This window comes from Pipistrellus hanaki, assembly GCF_964339955.1.
Source record: "Pipistrellus hanaki genome assembly, chromosome: 3".
Taxonomy (NCBI): Eukaryota; Metazoa; Chordata; class Mammalia; order Chiroptera; family Vespertilionidae; genus Pipistrellus; species Pipistrellus hanaki.
The window spans coordinates 97,076,283-97,095,345 of NC_140505.1; the positions used below are offsets into that span (position 1 = coordinate 97,076,283).

General features: G+C 38.8%; 1 protein-coding gene across 3 annotated transcripts in view; it reads left to right on the forward strand.

The window, feature by feature from the left end:
* PARP4 (poly(ADP-ribose) polymerase family member 4) overlaps positions 1 to 18,814 on the forward strand; it is a 99,579-nt gene extending 80,765 nt beyond the window's left edge. For all 3 annotated transcript variants that reach the window (XM_084878520.1, XM_084878522.1, XM_084878521.1), the window contains exons 31-34: positions 8,294 to 9,367; positions 11,263 to 11,362; positions 16,618 to 16,747; positions 18,398 to 18,814. In XM_084878520.1, coding sequence (XP_084734646.1) covers positions 8,294 to 9,367; positions 11,263 to 11,362; positions 16,618 to 16,747; positions 18,398 to 18,575 — 1,482 coding nt within the window. In that variant the 3' untranslated portion in view covers positions 18,576 to 18,814. The remainder of the gene's footprint in view (positions 1 to 8,293; positions 9,368 to 11,262; positions 11,363 to 16,617; positions 16,748 to 18,397) is intronic.
* The last annotated feature ends 249 nt before the right edge of the window (positions 18,815 to 19,063 follow it).

Genomic DNA, 19,063 nt, shown 5'->3' on the forward strand with positions numbered 1-19,063 from the left:
TTTTTGAATTCATTTTAAGGTTATGATGTCAGTTAAAGACATTAAAACACATGAGATGTCTCTTACTTTGCTCATAAAATCATGTTTACTATAACTTTAAAAAATATCTTTATCAATTACAGTTGACATTAAAAAAACTAACATAACAATATTATGTTAGTTTCATGAGTACAACATAGTGATTAGACATTTACATAACTTATGAAGTGATCACCCTGATAAGTTTAGTACCCACCTGGTACTATACATTTTACTAATGTTTACTATGTTTTAAGATGGTAAATAAATCACAACATCAACAAAACCACAAATGTTTCCTTGTATGAGTTGGGGGAGGGAGAGAGGCAGTGGGTAAATAAACCAACACAGTACTGAAAAATTAACATGGAGGGAGTTTTTTTAATGTGTTTCCAAAAAGCAGAGAGCTACAGGAGGGGGCAGGGCAGCAAGCTATGAAGGTAGGACTGAGGGGAAGCTACAGGAGGGCGGGGCAGCGGGCAGAGAGCTACTGGAAGGTGGCAGTGAACTACTGGTGCATAGACTCATGTGCAGGGCTACTAGTTAAAATATAATAAAGGTAGTAAACAAGGATATTAAATTAGGTATTATAAACATACTAGATATTCCTGCAAGAATAGGCCCCTGACTTCACGCCCAGCTGCCTCCAGGGAGCCAGCACATCCCCGTTCCCGGGCCACCTGGAGCCAGCAAGTCCCTGTTCCTGGGCAGCTGGAGCCGGCACATCATCACTCCTACCGGGAGCCTGCACTTCCCCGCTCGCTGGCTGCCCTGGAGCAGGCACTTTTCCATTCCCTGAGATCTGGCAAGTCCTGGCTTCTGTCTGGAGCACCTCTCCAGTAACTCCCTCCACTGCCTCCCTTCCCCTCATAGCAGGCTTCACTCTGCTCTGCACCTGCATATGCAAATTAACCCCCATCTTTGTTGGGTTGATTTGCATACTCACTCTGATTGGCTGTGGGCATAGCAGAGTGATGGTTAATTTGCATGTTTCTCTTTTATTAGGTAAGATTATTTAAAATTTTTAAATTAATTTTAAAATGCAAATTTATTGGGGTGACATTGGTTAATAAGATGAGATAGGTTTCCAATGTACACTTTTTTTTTCTTTATTGATTAAGGTATCACATATTTGTCCTCAACCCCCATTCCAATCCCCCACTACCCCCCACTCATGCCCCCACTCTCCTATTGTGTACACTTCTATTATACAAGTTCTGTACATTGCACTATGTGCCCACCACCCAAAGTCAAATTATCTTCTGTCTGCCAAAACCGGTTTGGCTCAGTGGATAGAGCATTGGTCTGTGGACTGAAAGGTCCCAGGTTCGATTCTGGTCAAGGGCTTGTACACTGGTTGCAGGCCCATCCCGGTAGGGGGTGTGCAGGAGGCAGCTGATTGATTTTCTCTCTCATTGATGTTTCTAGCTCTCTATTCCTCTCCCTTCCTCTCTGTAAAAAATCAATAAAATATATTTTAAAAAATTATCTTCTGTCACCATATATTAGGGCTTCTCACTCTCGATCCCCTCACCACTTTCCCACTGACAATCACCACATTGCTGTTTGTTTCCACAAGTTTCAGTTTTGTATCCCACATGTGAGTAAAATCATATGGTTCTTAGTTTTTTTCTGATTAATGTCACTTAGCATAATATTCTCAAGGTCTATCCATGTTGTTGCAAATGGCAGTATTTCATTCTCTCTTATGGCTAAGTAATATATGTACCACATCTTCTTTACCCAGTCCTCTATTGAAGGATACTTTGATTGTCTCCATGTCTTAGCCATCATGAATAATACTGCAGTGAACATAAAGGTGCACATGTCTTTGCAAATACACGTTTTCAACTTTTTTGGGTATATACCCAAGAGAGGGATTGCTGGGTCATATTGTAATTTTGTTATTGATTTTTTGAGGAATTGCCACACTGTTTTCTATAGTGGCTGTACCAGTCTACATTCCCACAGCAGTCTACATTCTCCACCACCTCTCCAACACTTGCTATTACTTTTCTTATTGATAATAGCCATTCTAACAGGTGTGAAAGGTATCTCATTGTAGTTGTGATTTGCATTTCCCAAATTACTATGAGATTGAACATCTTTTCATATATGAATTGGCCATCTGCATGACTTCTTGGGAGAAGTGTCTGTTCAGGTCCTCTATCCATCTTTTAATTGGATTCTTTCGTGTTAAATTTTATGAGTTCTTTACATATTCTGGATATCAAACCTTTATCAGAGCTTTTGTTTGCAAATATCATCTTCCATTCTGTCAGCTGCCTCTTTGTTTTGTTGTCAGTTTCTTTTGCTGTGCAGAAGCTTTTAGTTTATACTAGAGGCCCAGTGCATTAAATTCATGCAGGGGGGGTGTCCCTCAGCCCAGCCTGCACCCTTTCTAATTTGGGACCCCTCAAGGGATGTCCGACTGCCTGTTTAGGCCCGATCCCAGGTAATCGGACATCCCTCTCACAATCCAGGACTGCCTGCTTTCCTGACTGCCCCTAACCACTTCTGCCTGCCAACCTGATCACCCCCTAACCACTCCCTTGCCAACCTGATTGATGCCTAACTGCTCCTCTGCCAGCCCGATTGCCCTCCCCTGCCAACCTGTTCACCCCTAACTGCCCTCCCCTGCCAGTCTGGTCACTCCTAACTGCCCTCCCCTGCAGGCCTGTGTCCTCCCCAATTGCCCTTCCCTGCAAGCCCAGTCACCCCTAACTGCCCTTCCCTGCCAGCCTCATCACCCCTAACTACTCTCCCCTGCTGGTCTGGCCCCTCTAAACTGCCCTTCCCTGCAGGCCTGGTCATCCCCAACTTCCCTTTTCTGCTGGCCTGGACACCCCTAACTGCCCTCCCTGCTGACCTGATTGCCCACAACTGCCCTCCCTTGCAGACCTGGTCCCTCCCAACTGCCCTTCCCTGCTGGCCATCTTGTGGTGGCCATCTTGTGTCCACATGGGGACAGGCATCTTTGACCACATGGGGGCAGCCATCTTGTGTGTTGGAGTGATGGTCAATTTGCATATTATCTTTTATTAGATAGGACATTTCCATTCATTTATTTTTACCTTTGCTTTCCTTGCTTTGGGGTCAAGTTCACAAAACCTTCTCTATGACCATGGTCAATAAGTTTAGTACCTATGTTTGCTTCTATGTAATTTATTGTTTTAGATCTTATATTTAGTCTTTGATGGAGTTTGAATTAATTTTTGTACATGGGGACAAAATAATCTAGTTTCATTTTTTGCATGTGGCTTTTCAATTTTCCCAGCTCCATTTATTGAAGAGGCTTTTGTTACTCCATTGTATGTTTCTGTCTTCTTTATCGAAAATTATCTGCCCATATACATGTGATTGTATATCTGGGCTCTCAGTTCTGTTCATTGATCTGTCTTTCTGCCAATATCATGGTGTTTTTAATTATCATAGATCTGCAGTATAATTTGAAGTCAGGTAGTGTGATACCTTTGGCTTCATTGCTTCATACAAATCTGATGAGTTTTTGTTCTATGCCTTTAAAAAATGACACTGGGATTTTTATGGGGATGCATTAAATCTGTATATTGCTTTGGGTAATATGGCCATTTTAACTATGTTGATTCTTTCAATTCATGAACACAGAATATCTTTCCATTTTATTGTGTCTTTTTTATCTCTTTTAATAAAATGCTTTGTAGTTTTTGGTATTTGGTCTTTCACATCCTTTGTTTATTCCTAGGTATTTTATTCTTTTGGTTGCAATTGCAAAAGGTATTGTGTTGTTGTTTTTTTCATTTCCTTTTCTGATGTTTTGTTGTTAGATACAGGAAGGCACTGGATTTTTGTACATTGATTTTGTATCCTGCAACTTTACTATATTTGTCTATTTCTAATAGTTTTTTGGTGGAGTCTTTAAGGTATTCTATATACAGAATCATGTCATCTGCAAAAAGTGATACTTTTACTTCTTCCTTTCTGATTTGAATGCCTTTTATTTCTTCCTTTTGCTTATTGCTCTGCTTAGGACCTCCAGAACTATGTTGAGTAAGGATGGTGAGAGTGGATACCCTTGTCTTGTTCCTGATTTTAGAGGAAAAACTTATAGTTTTTTACCATGAGTATAATATTGGCTGAGGGTTTGTAATACATGGCCTTTATTATGTTGAGGTACTTTTCTTTATTGAGTGTTTTAATAATAAGTGGATGTTGTATTTTATCAAATGTTTTTTCTGCATCTATTGATAAGATCAGAGGATTTTTATCTGTTGTTTTGTTAATGTGGTTTATTCCATTGATTGATTTGTGTATGCTGAAGCATCCTGTGACCCTGAAATGGATGCCACTTGATCATGAGGTATCTTTTTTTTTTTAAATGTATTGTTGTATTTGATTTGGTAGTATTTTCTTTAGGATTTTTGTATCTATATTCATAAAAATATTGGTCTATAGTTTTCTTTTTTTGTGTTATCTTTGCCAGGTTTTGAATCATTCCTTTCAGATTCCAAAGGAAGCTTTTTAAACATTAAAAACAAAACAAAACATACAGGTAGCTATTTATGGAATTGAACCTACAATCTTTCAGTAGGTTCAACACAGGATGAAGCCCAACCAATTGAGCTACACCAGCCAGGCAAAATGGATAACTATTTACTAGTAAATGTGCTGTGGTTTTATGTGGAGCAAACAGTTTATTTTATTTATTTTATTTTTTTTTTTTTAGAGAATTATCAATTGGCTGCTTCTTTTTTTTTTGTATTTTCTTTTATTTTTTTAATAAGTTTTTATTGTTCATATTATTACAAATGTTCCTTTTTTCCCCTCCCCACCATTGCTCTCCTCCACCAGGTTCCCACCCCACCCTCTGTCCTTTCCCCACTCCCCATTGTCCTCATCCATAGGTGCACAGTTTATGTTCAGTCTCTTCCCACATCCCCCTCTACCCTTTTCCCCAAGAATCGTCAGTTCACTCCCCTTCCATACCTCTGATTCTATTATATTCAACAGTTAATATTGTTCATCAGATTTTTAAAAAAATTTCCTTGGTTTTTAGATTCACTTGATAATTACGTATTTGTTGTTCATAATTTTTATCTTTATTTACTTTCTCTTCTGAAAGAACCCCCTTCAGCAATTCATATAATTCTGGTTTGGTGTTGATGAACTCCTTTAGCTTTTTTTTATTAGTGAAGCTCTTTATCTGACCTTCAATTCTGAGTGATAGCTTTGCTGGGCAGATTATCTTTGGCTGTAAGTTCTTACTATTCATCACCTTGAATATTTCTTGCCATTCCCCTCTGGCCTGCATGGTTTCTGTTGAGAAGTCAGCTGACAATCGTATAGGTGCTCCTTTATAGGTAACTACCTGCTTTGCTCTTGCTTCTTTTAATATTCTCTCTTTGTCTTTTGCTCTTGGAATTTTAATTATGATGTGTCTTGGTGTGGTCCTCTTTGGATTCCTTTTGTTTGGAGTTCTGTGCGCTTCCTGGACATGTAAGTCTAATTCTTTCACCAGGTGGGGGAAGTTTTCTGTCACTATTTCTTTCAGTATGTTTTCGATATCTTGCTCTCTCTCATCTTCTGGAACCCCCATAATTCTGATGTTGGTTCGCTTGAAGTTGTCCCAGAGGTTTCTTACATTATCTTCAATTTTCTGGATTCTCTTGCCTTCTAGCTTCTGTGGAGGAGTGTCTTCTGGCTCTTTATGTTCCAAATCTTTGACTTGATTCTTGCAATCTTCCATTCTGTTTTTAGGACTCTGTATAATATTTTTTATTTCAGACAATGTATTCTTTATTTCTTGTTGATCCCTTATCATTTCTTGTTGACTCCTTATTAATTCTAGTTGATCTCTTTTCATATCCTCATAGGTCTTATCCATCTTTTCTAGGAAATTCTTGAAAAACCTTATAAGCGTAGATTTGAACTCTATATCCAGTCTCTTTTTGTCCTCCATTTCTTTCGTTTGTGATCTATTTCGTTGTCGTATTTCGCAGTTACAGATGGGACGGGATTTCAGGGTGTCTGGAGCAAACAGTTTATATGTAAATTTTAAAATTCATTTATGATGGTTTTGTTTTGTATCATTTTTTTCATGCTTAGAAATAAATTTCCTGTTCAGAGATTATGCTTTTTTAAAATTTCCTCTTAGTTATATATTTAAAGCATTTTATGGTTTCATGTTTGAATTTTTCACCCAATCGGAATCTATTCTGGTATAAGATAGGAAGTCTGAAACCAACTTTGTTCTTTTTCAGGTAGCTGCCAATGTTTTCTAACACTAGCTATTGCATAATTCTTCCTTTCCTCCTATTGACTTGAAATGCCATCTTTATCATCTATTAGATTCCCACATGTTTTAGGATCTGTTGCTGGACCAGGTGTTCTGTCCTATTGATTTGTCTGTTATAATTATTGCAATTTAACAAAATGTTTTAATAAATCTAGCCCATCGCTATTGTAATTGTTCATTTTTAGTTATCTGATTAAAAGCTTAACAGATAAACATTATTTTTAACTATTGTTTTAGAATGTATGTTTTGTGATATGTTCTTCAGTGTTAATTACTTAAATTTATACTTAAAATTTGATTGAGCTGGGAAAGGACTACTCCTTTTTTTAAATTCCCAATTAAAAAAATGGCAAACATGGGTGTGGGACCAGCCTGTTATATGCCTCCTACCAATCTCAATGTGTTTTCTTCTTTACTTCTCTAGTTGCAGTTTTGTATCATAAATCAGTGAGCTAGAAATAAGACACCTTAAAGACACCTTAACAAGCCAATAAATTAGGAGTCTTTATTATGCTCGGGCTCAGAGCAGAATGTCTCTGTCAAATTCTGAGCCAACACATAGAGGAAGTTTTTCTTATTTATACCCTTTGAGTTCTTTGTCTGCAGATTTTACAAAGAGCTCTTTGTAAGTTATTTTTGCAAACAGTTTGTGACCTGGATACATAATGAACAAACACTTTGCATGGGAATATTATCAGTATAAGCCTATTACGTTAGATGACTAGATTGCAAGGTCAGACAGTTAAGTTTTTATCTTTTTCTATTATTCAAACTAAAATAGTTATTTTACAGAATGAGGCACTATCTAAAAATAATATATCTCACCTATAGCACAAGGGACTGTCTAAGAATAACAGAGTAGTTCAAGCAGCAGTTTCAAACAGCAGTTTTCCAAAGGAGGGATTACTATGCTTCATTAGGACTTCCATTCAGTCAGTTTTCAGGTGGTTCTGAATGATGGTTGTTCTGTATTTTAGTTGTAATTTTGATGTGGTTGTGGGAGGTACCACCATCTTGATTCTTGAAAATTCTAAATAGCTCATTTACATTGATAAAATTAGAGGCTAGACAATTCCAAAATGCCTCAAGGGCTTGTAATTAATATAAAACTGCATTTTATTTACATGTAACTATTTAAGGAATACTCTTTAAATTATATTCAAACAATAGTAGTAACATAGCACCTTTCAATTCCTTTTGTTATATATTTTGTTTATATTCTGGTATAAAGATATATTCATTTAGTTACTTTAAAGCAGTGTTTTTCAACCTTTTTTGGGCAAAGGCACACTTGTTTCATGAAAAAAATCATGAGGCACACCACCATTAGAAAATGTTAAAAAATTTAACTCTGTGCCTATATTGACTATATATAAAGTAATTCTCTTGAATAGGAATCAAATAAACACAAAGAAAGTATTTTATAATTACTTTATTATGAAATATTAAGTAAACAAAATAGTGAAAAATTATAAAATTCTTGTCTTGTCTGCACCTACGGCACACCAGGCAACATCTCACGGCACACTAGTGTGCCGCGGAACAGCGGTTGAAAAACTCTGCTTTAAAGCTTTTGAGGTTTGTTTCCAGTTTTCTCATTTTCTGAATAGTGCTGTAAAACAGTATAAAGTACTAGAAATTTTTATTTCAAATTACCAGCTTATTTTAGGGCTAGTTTACACATATGATACTGCTATTTTGTAAAATCTTGGGTAAGTTACTTCTATGGTATTTAGTTTCTCTTGTGTAAAAATAAGGGGTGTTCAAAATTCTGTGATTCTGAGAACTAAAAGAGATTAAGATTTGTAATGTATTGCTGATATCTTCCCCAAATCTCATATTCCATACCTATAAAATGAGGGTGTTTCATTTAAATGATTTCAATGCTCTGGGATAAGCAATTGCTTGACTACAAGGAAGTCAGCTACTAAGAAGGGCATTGGCTTGATTGGTGATTTTATTCCATTTTCTCTGACATCATAATTTTTTTCTTCTGGGCAGACTCTTTCAGCATCCTCTGAATGGCACGAAGAACTGCAACGTATACGTTTAACTAAAAAAAAACATAAATCATCTAAGCTGAAAGTTTTTGAAGGTTGTGAAGTGCTTAGCTTAGGTTCCCACATACCAGAAAAACCTTTAATATTTGATTATGAATGTGGAGATGCAGAAAGGCCATTGGACTTAAGTCAGATAGATTCATTTAAATATACAGAAATTAAACCAGTATTTACAAAAGCCAGTTCACCAAGAATGGCTCTTTCCAACTCCTTAGCTCCCCCTGGTTCAGCCAGTTCCCTAGCTGCTTCCTCTATTGGTCCTGCTGTCCTCTATCCTCAGAGCTCTCTCTTTGGTTCTCCTGCTAGTCCCAAACAGTTTGGTCCATCTAATAATGAACAAGACCTTAAGATGGACTATTCTACTGGCATTTTCCTTGATCAGGCTTCTCCTCCAAGACTGCCTTACCACAACCCACCTTTTGGATCTTTTACTGGTTCTGCTTTCTCAGGTGGCTTACTTGGCTGCGGAAAGTCTGATCCACCTAAAATTTATGAAGAGCTCTGTGCTTGTACTGACAATTCCCTTGACTTGGACTCTCCCCCTCAGCAGAATCTTTTGTTCTCTTCTCCTGGACTTCCTCCCCCTGGTCCACCCGGAGGATCTAGCTTTCATCTTCTTCCTGGTTCCTCTCCTCTTCATTTTCCAAATTCCTCAGCTCCTTTGAGCACCAGTTACAAGCAGCCAATGCATCAAATTGGCTTTGCTCACTATGGGGCTCCTCCAACATATGAGGCTTCTCCATTAAATGTTTCTGCATCATCAGATTCTCTCCCACATACATGTTTTGAAACAGAAAGTGATGAAACACCAGGATTAAGTTCTTTTGAAACAGAAAGTGATGAAACACCAGGATTTTTGGCAAGTAGGCTTTTTAAAAAGGTAGAAAAATCTGATATAACAAGAAGAGACTTTCCTGAAAGCTTTCTGGTGCTAACTGACGAGGACGTCACAGACTGCAGAGAAAGCTGGATGAACTTCGTCCCTGGGACTGAGCTCTTCAGTCTGCAAACCGAGGTATTAGTTTTATTTCACCTACATATGTTGTTAATGTGCTTCATAAATCAAGTAGCTGGTCATCGAACTGTGTATGACCAGTCCACAGTGAGTTAAGAAGGGACTTGTGCCAGAGTGTAGCAACACACTGCTTCCTTCATTGAGAATCTTACCGAGAAATTTTAAAAAAGGCAATTACACAAAACAGTTTACTCTATGATGACTGTTGTTTGACTCTCTACTTATAACTCTTCAGCCAGAATATCATGCTAGTGAATGATAATATTTCTCAGCTGACAACGAGCATCCCTTAATGGGCCAAGGATAAGACCTTAATTTCCTAGGTTCTAAGACTGATGATCTGCAAGTCACATGAATTTCCCATTGTCATATTAAGCACAGACACTATACTAGTAAGCATACTCTAAATATTTTTGCAGAAGATCCTGGGAATGTAACTCAGTATGTAAGATTGTGTTAGAACATGTGTCAGGATCAAGGATTGTGCTTATTATATAGCTTCTCAAATGGAATGATTAAGGAGATTTACCTCCTGCACAGGTTCCTAGGCCCTCTTTCACATCTGTAATTATTTCTTTTGATGTAGTTTAGTAACAGAAACAACTGGATTTAGTATAAGACTACGTTGAGTCCCAAGGCTGCTACTTGGTGATTTGGGGCAAGTCAGATAACCTTTTTCAGCCTCAGTTTCCTTACCCATATAATGGGAATAATAATAGTATCTACAGCATAGTGTGGTTTCATGATTAAACAAGATAATAACAGCGCCCAGCTGCCCTAACCTGAATGGATGTACATAAACTCAGTATAGCAGTCACTGCTATCTGTGGACCCTGGAGCCAGACTGTTGGGGCTCAAATCCTGGCCACTTCTTAGCTGTGTAACTTTGAACAAGTACCTTAACCTTTCTGTGCTGTAGTGTCCTCAATCTGCAAAGCGGCTATAATAATAATACATCCACAAAGAATGGCTGAAAAGATAAAATACCACCTAGCACCTGTTCAGTACTGGTTGGCACATATTATCACTGCTATTATTTTCAAATTATAGTCATAGATTCTTTTTTTATATAAAGTTTTTTTAAATACATATTATTGATTTTTTATAGAGAGGAGAGGAGAGGGATAAGAAGTTAGAAACATCCATTAGAAACATCCATCAGCTGCCTCTTGCACACCCCCCACTGGGGATGTGCCTGCAACCAAGGTGCATGCCCTTGACCAGAATCCAACCTGAGACCCTTCAGTCCACAGACCTATGCTCTATCCACTGAGCCAAACCGGTCAGGGCCAGCCATAGATTCTTTAGCATATGCACTTGCCTGTGACTTCACCCTCCTTTCTGCTCCTTGTATGGGTTCCCCTGAGACCTAGAGTCTGTCAAATCCTCACATGGAAGCTTACCTCACTCCCATAAGAATGTGACAAAGGGTAGCCTGAAAAACAGTGGTTCTTTGCTGGGGTGGGTGGGGACAGTGAACACAAGGAAGTAATTTTAAAGAGCATATTCAACTTAAAAATTTTATATTTAGTAAAAATTTGTTAGTTTCATGTTTCAGATATCATAAGGGCACATTTTTAACATTTAACAAAGGAATCATACTATTTAAAAGTTTGAAAAACATTGCTTTGAGAAATAATGCATTGTTAGAAGAAAAAATATATAGTACCATTTTAAAAATATCTCTACACATGTGCCTTTTTTCAGACTTTTTATAAATGCCACTAGATATTTAGTATCTACAGTATGTATTATGTCACTAGTATACAGTAATAAACATTTTAGACATGTCTTAATAAACTGAATTGAAATAATTGGAAACTTACTCATCACATAACTTCTTATGTGATGAAATTTCAAGAATGTTACTTAAATTTGTTTTCTGAACTTCTTAGGATGGCTTCTGGAAACTTACACCAGCACTGGGACTCATATTAAATCTGAATACAACTATTTTGAACAGTTTTCTTGAACAAAAAGGCATTCAATCTCTAGGTAAGTCACTATTTTTTTATTCATTAAATCACATTGTCTAATTGTTATAATTTTTGTAAACTAGTGTATTAATTAATAATTACATAAGATATATATGAATGGAATTATATTTGTTAATCATAAAAGGAAATAGGGGACTAGTTGCTAGTTATATCTTTATCACCAATTAGGGTATCACCTGTGCAAATTTATTGGCATAAGTAGCAATAACTATTTTTAAAAATTCAAATTTTAAGTCACTTAACACAAAGATTACTTTCTTGCCCATATCACAGTCAAATATCAGTAAGCAGGGAAGTTCCACTCCACATAGTCATTTAGAGACCCAGGCCCTTTCCTTATTGTGGCTCTACTATCATCAACATGTCTTTAAAATTACTCTGGTGGAAGAAAATAAGAAAAAGGAATGATTCTGGCATCATTTACCAGGTAGACATCAGCAAGAGAGTGAAAATGTGGCAAGAATGAGTCACAGAGCCCCACCCAGATGTGGGACTTTGTGCCCAGGAAGAGAAGACAGTTTGAATACGTAGCCAGTCAGTCTCTGCCAGAGCAGCTTGTTCAGCTGGACCTGATTCTTTTTATGACAATGAATCGGATGGATGAGAAGATCCTGGACATCCTCAAACCCAAAAGTAGTTTGAAGGCCAAATGCTAGCCCTAGATTAAGAGAGTTTTAAATTATTTTTTCCTATGTTATAATTGATTTCAGAGAAAGGAAGGGAAAGGTTAATAGAAACATCAATAATGAGAGAGAATCATCAATTGCCTGGTTCCTACATGCCCCCTACTGGGGATCGAGCCCACAACCCGAGCAGGAATTGAACCATAACCTCCTGGTTCATGGATCAACACTCAACCATTGAGCCACACTAGCTGTGCTAAGAGATTTGTTTATTATTATTTTTTTTAATCTTTATTGTTGAGAATATTACAGATGTCCCTTCAATTCCCCCTCCCCCATTGTCCCTCTCCACCTGGTTCCCAACAGGCCCCAGGCCTTCACAACCCTCCTGTCTGTGTCCATAGATAAGATCTTTGATTAATCTCTTCCAGCCCTCCCTCCCCCCGTCCTTCTGAGATTCATTAGTCTGTTCCATGCTTCCATACCTCTGATTCAATTTTATTTGACCAGTTTATTTTGTTCATTAGATTTCTTGTTTGTTAATTTTGATAATTTTTACATTCAATTGTTGATAGATATATATTTGTTGCCATTTTATTGTTCATATTTTCTCCTCCTCTTCCTTCTTTACTTCTTTAATAACCTTTAACACTGCATAATACTGTTTTGGTAATGATGAACTCTTTTAGCTTTTTCTTCTTTGTGAAGATCTTTCTGACCCTAATGAGAGCTTTGCTAGGCAAAGTAATCTAGGTTGTAGGTCCTTACTATTTATCACTTAAAGTATTTCTTGCCACTCTGCTACACCCACAAGCCATGCCCACCAGCCAATCAGAGCAAGTATGCAAATTAACCCCAACTAAGATGGCTGCAGCCACAGAAAGCAAGAGAGAGGCTTGGGTTTCCCCGGCAATAGAGGAAGCCAAGCTTCTGCAGCCCTGACCAGCCTAGGCCTCCACTCCAAGCTACAAAGTTTCAATTATAGAAAGTAAACAAATCCAAACAGAAATGGCTGCTGCCACAGAGTGAGCAGGAGGCTTGGCTCCACTCCAGGCTACAAAATTTCAACTATAGAAGGTAAATCAATTCCAGATACCAGGGCCTTCACTTGGGACACCAGGGGGCGTGGCCAGCCTGAAAAACACCACAGGCCCCTCGATCAGGCCTCCCCATGCCCCAAGGGAACCCCCACTGTGATCCGGGACACCCTTCAGGGCAAACTAGCTTGCCCCCGCCCATGCACCAGGCCTCTATCTTATCTAATAAAAGAGTAATATGCAGATCATCACTCCAACACACAGATGGCTGCCCCCATATGGTCAAAGATCCTGCCCCCATGTGGACATAAGATGGCCACCACAAGATGGCCAGCAGGGGAGGGCAGTTGGGAGGGACCAGGCTTACAAGGGAGGGCAGTTGTGGGGATCAGGCAAGCAGTGGAGGGCAGTTAGGGGTGACAAGACTGGCAGAGGAGGGAAGGTGAGGGCAAACAGGCTGGCAGGGGAGCAGTTACACATCAATCAGGCTGGCAGGGGAGTGTTTAGGGGGTGATCAGGCTGGCAGGCAGAAGCAATTAGGGTCAATCAGGAAGGCAGGCAGGCAAGCAGTTGGGAGCCAGCAGTCCTGGATTGTGAGAGGGATCTCAGATTGCAGAGGGTGCAGGCTGGGCTGAGGGACACCCCTGCCATGCATGAATTTTGTGCACCGGGCCTCTAGTCTTTACACAATCAGCATGACCCATAACCTGTGATATCACAGAGCTCCTTTCATTTCTTTATTCTAGTTGAAGAATGTGCACAAGTAATACAAATAAAATTATTATTCCCGAGGGTTAGGAATTTGGGAAATGTTCACATTACTTGATGGTGTAAATATCAATGTTATGTTTAATGGTTTGTTTATTTTTAATGCTTATTCACTACTGGAATAATCTAAACTAAATAACTTTAAAATGTCATGCTGGACAGTATTAAGTACGTGATATATATTTGGCCTGAGGATATTTTGTTTATACTGCTGTGTTGTTGTTGTTTTTAACTCCAGTAATATATGTATTACTAGGGGCCCGGTGAACGAAATTTGTGCACTGGGAGTGGGGGATCCCTCAGCCCAACCTGCCCCCTCTCACATACTGGCAGCCCTCAGGGGATGTTCTACTGACGGCTTAGGCCCGAACCCCACAGGGGAAGGCACCAGCCCCATCACCCCACTGCTGCAGCCACTGCCCGTCACCACCGTCACCAAAGTGTTTTCATCAACACAGACTCCAGTCCCTTCACCAAGAAAAAATGACAACTTTCTTTAGGCATTTTCAAGATGTGTCTTTCATAGGATATGCATTTTTTCTATGTTTCTTTCTTTCTTTCTTTCTTTCTTTCTTTCTTTCTTTCTTTCTTTCTTTCTTCCTTCCTTCCTTCCTTCCTTCCTCCCTCCCTCCCTCCCTCCCTCCCTCCCTCCCTCCCTCTCTCCCTCTCTTCCTTCCTTCCTTTCTTTCTTTCTTTCTTTCTTTCTTTCTTTCTTTCTTTCTTTCTTTTTTTTTTTTCCCTCACCTGAGGATATGTTTCCATTGACTTTTAGAGAATGTGGAAGAGAAAGGAAAAGCCAGAGAGAAACATCAAAGTGAGAGGAACACTTTGATTGGTTGCCTCCTGCTTGAGCCCTGATCTGTGCCCCAGCCAGGGAGGAGCCTGCAACCTAGGTACATGCCCTTGATCAGAGTCGAATCCAGACCCTGCTGTCTGCAGGGCGAGGCATTATCCACTGAGCCAAACTGGCTAGGGCAGGATAGCCCTCCAGCAGCAGACCTTCATTTTTTTCTCTAGAAGTGTGGTGGAAAAACCCTAGATCAAAAACCCCAGCTCCCTGGAATCAATTGCATGGGGTCCGCTCCTGTGCAGGCCTTACCTCACAATGACGTGGGTGCCAGGATGTTCCTAGGACACAGGCCCTGGGCACCTATGTATGCAAATTAACTGCCATCTTTTTTGGGTTAATTTGCATAGTCACTCTGATTGGCTATAGGCATAGTGAAGGTATGGTCAACTTACATGTTTGTCTATTATTAGGCAAGATGTCCATGAGGGACCCTGGGAAGGTGTGGGCTTGGTCTAACTTGGGATTGATTTTATTTTACATGTTTTCTGTGATCTCATGTAATGTAAGTACTGATGCTACCACACCCTTGCCAAGTGTGAAATAAAACTGACTCTTCAGAAAAAAAAAAGTAAGGGAAAGAGCTGCAGGCTTTTATAGAAAGAGGCAAGCAGGACACAAGAAAGAAGTACTTTGTTTGGCTGGAGGTGTATATCTTACCAGATTTAGAAAGATCAAAGTATAGAGTCCAGAAGTTGAAATAAATTGATACACTGGTCTGCCATATTGATTGTTTATTTATTGTGTATTTAGGTTTTCTCTTGAGCTATTTGTAGCTGAAGCCTATAAACTGAATTTCTCTCTGCTTAGTTCATGCTTCTCTGGTTATTAAAACTAGTAGGCCTGGTGCCTGAATTTGTGCACTGGTGGGATCCCTCGGCCTGGCCTGCGGGGATCAGGCCAAAACCGGCTCTCCAACATCCCCTGAGGGGTCCTGGATTGTGAGAGGGTGGTTCTCAGGTAATATACCCCAGAATCGGGCTCCCTCCTCTCTAATTCTGGGTCATCACCTGAGAAACACAGCTCCAAGTCATTGCAACTCAGCAGCTCCTGTGTTGAGCATTTGCCCCCTGGTAGTCAGTACATGCCATAGCTACTGGTCAGAGCATCTGCCCCCTGGTGGTCATTGTATGTCATAGTTACTGGTCAGACTTCAGATGGTTGCTTAGGCATATATATAAATATATATATATAAATATAACCTGGTGCACAAAATTCATGCACTGGGGAAGGTGGTGTCCCTCAGCTCAGCCTGCACCCTCTCCAATCCCCCTCGGGGGATGTCTGTGGGAGCAGGCCAAAACCTGCAGTCAGACATCCCTCTCATAATCCGGGACTACTGGCTCCCACCACTCACCTGCCTGCCTGCTGATTACCCCTAACCGCTTCTGCCTGCCAGCCTGATCACCCCCTATAACCACTTCTCTGCCACCCTGATTGACGCCTAAATGCTCCCCTGTGGACCTAATTGGCCCTAACTGCCCTTCCCTGTTGGCCTGGTCGCCTCCAACTGCCCTCCCCTGCAAGCCTGGTCTCCCCCAACTGCCATCCCCTGCCAGTTCGGTCACGCCTAACTGCCCTCCCCTGCAGGCCTGATCACCTGCACTGCCCTCCCTAGCCAGCCATCTTGTAGCAGCCATCTTGTGACCACATGGGGGCAACCATCTTGTGTGAGGGCATGACAGTCAATTTACATATTACCTCTTTATATAGAATAGGTGTCAAGAAAGGGGAGGACTGGATCTTATTCAGTTTCCTGATAACCTTCTGGATAATATGACAGGCACATGTTCCAAATCATCCTCATTTTTTATTTAAATAGCAGACTAATTAAGGACCTTGAAAAGTAACAGTGAGTTTTATGATTTGCTATTGTGGTATGGTTTTATAATATTATAATTCTTTCATAGAACTTTTATAAATGGGCATAGTTTGAGATGTAGTTTCCAGCAAATATAACCAAGTTTTCCACTTTTAGGTATGAAAGGAAGAGAACGACTTCTGGACCTGATTGCCACATTTCTGGTATTGCAATTTCTTTGTACCAGGTTGGAACAAGCTGGAATAGTCTTCAAATCCCTGATGAAATTGGACACCTCAATTTACAGGTTTTTTTCCACTTAATTATATATTTTTATTACTTTTAAATATTATTTAACATTTAACTATACTAGCATTTTTCCATGTAACTATATTACTAAGCAAATGACTTATATTTTCTTTTTTAAAAAAATATATTTTATTGATATTTTACAGAGAGGAAGAGAGAGGGATAGAGAGTTAGAAATATCAATGAGAGAATCATCGATCAGCTGCCTCTTGCACACCCCCTACTGGGGATGTGCCCACAACCAAGGTTATCTTTATCTCTGTAAAAAACATCAATAAAATAAAAAAATAAAAATAAAAAAGTAAAATATGGCTATTACTATATTACTGTTACTGTGAGAGCAAAATGGTTTGTTGAAACTGTAATAAGTAAAACTTATAATTTTTATTTCCTATTTATTGCCTATTTAAAACTTTTATTTCTCTTTTTCCTACTTCATGATGTACATAATTGCATGGAGGTGTATGAACAAAATTTTCACACTATCAGGAGGGTCAGTCAGAAGTCTCAAGGCCATCTGGATTAAATGAAAGCTAGTTGAATTAGTGAGAACATTTAAAGTCAGTGTTGCTGCTTTCCATAGTAACTATAAGTAGACTAATAATTATTGAGAAACAAATCTTTTAACCACTTCAGGCCTGTTGCTATTTGGCATCATGATATTCAGCAAATATTTATTGAATACCTACTCTGTGCCAGGGACTGTAAAACATACATTTTGTTCATCCCCACACCTCATATCATTATCATAACTGAGGAAACTGAGATTTCCAGTGTGGAATGAAAGTTGCCCAATATCACACAGGCACCACTGTATAATTACAGAATTAGGATTTGAACCCAGGTCTTAACCACCACACTATTCTGATGATCCTTTCCCAGTTTATAGGTGGGAAAATCAGGAAGATGAAGAGAATCTTACAAATTTTTAGTTTCCCCTCACAGAATTTTCTTTAAAACTTTAATATATATTACTATTTGTAATATATATTAGTAACAAGTTTGAGAAGATGACAAAAGAGGAAACCGCTAATATTAATTTAAAAATTCAGAATTAAATAGACCTAAATATTTGACAGTCTCAAGTATTCAATAGCATTTAATGGTTACAAACTTGAAGCATTTGATATGCACATTTTACTTGTTAGTTTATGTGATAGGATTAAATATATGCCCATTTCAGTTTCATATGTGACTCTCAGACACTTTGCAAAAATAACTAGAAAGTTGAGAATTCCTGGTTCAGTGAAAGGAGAGAGAATTGGAAGCCTAGTTTGTAAAATAGAATTCTGCTTGTATGTGAAGAATGGGTAGGATTTAAATGGAGAAGAGTGGAAAAGAATGACAATACACAGATGTGTAAAGGCTAGAAGATGCTTGAGTTATTCTGGAGTCAGCAAGGAAGTTGTGGTGCACAGTGGAAGCTGGGATGTGATGGGTATAATATACTTAAAAATATACTTAATAAGTTAAAGCATGTCAGGCTGGTAAAAGAACTTTAATCAAGTGTTAAAGAGAACTGTTTTTCTTAAATATAATTTCTGACAGAATTATTTTGTCTGAGCTACTGTGCTAGATTTGATACCACATTAGATTTTATATCTACTTATATTCTGAAATTGATGTAAATGTTGTTTTTTAAATCTAGGAATATTCCCTGGGCTTTTGAGAAAATAAAGAAAGCAAGTGAATGGGTTAGAAGAACTGAAAGACAATATCCATCTATCTGCCAACGGCTTGAATTGGGTAAAGACTGGGACTGTGCCACTAAACAACTATTGGGAATCCAGCCCATGAATACCACCTTTCTTCTTCAGAGTTCTTAATTAGGGTCAAGGCCTTAATACTTTTTTCATGCTTCTATCAATAAAATAATAACATTAATAGATACCTATAATGAAATTTAATTTGATTTTATCAAATGTAGCAATGTCCCTTAAAAATAAATGGAAGCAGAATTATTTTAATGAAAAAGCAATAGTAAAATGAAAATTACAGTGTTAAGATTTCTTGTGTTCAAATATTTTAGGAGGTAAAATACACATCTGGATGGTCCTGGATGGTCATTGCTTTCTCCCCTTTCAGAAGTCTGGTGCAGACTGGTCCAGTTGGACTAAGCAAGCTGGGATGAGACAAGGTCTTTGGTCAATGTCCACAATTCCATTTCCAGGGTCCTGGGTATCCTCCAGTATGCATTCTCCTTGGTGTGGGTCCTGGTCTGCAGATCCCCTGATATATTTCTTTTACTTAGAGAAACTTGGTATCCCAAGCAATGCTTTCATGGCTCTTGCTTTTGGTGTTGCATCTCAAATCT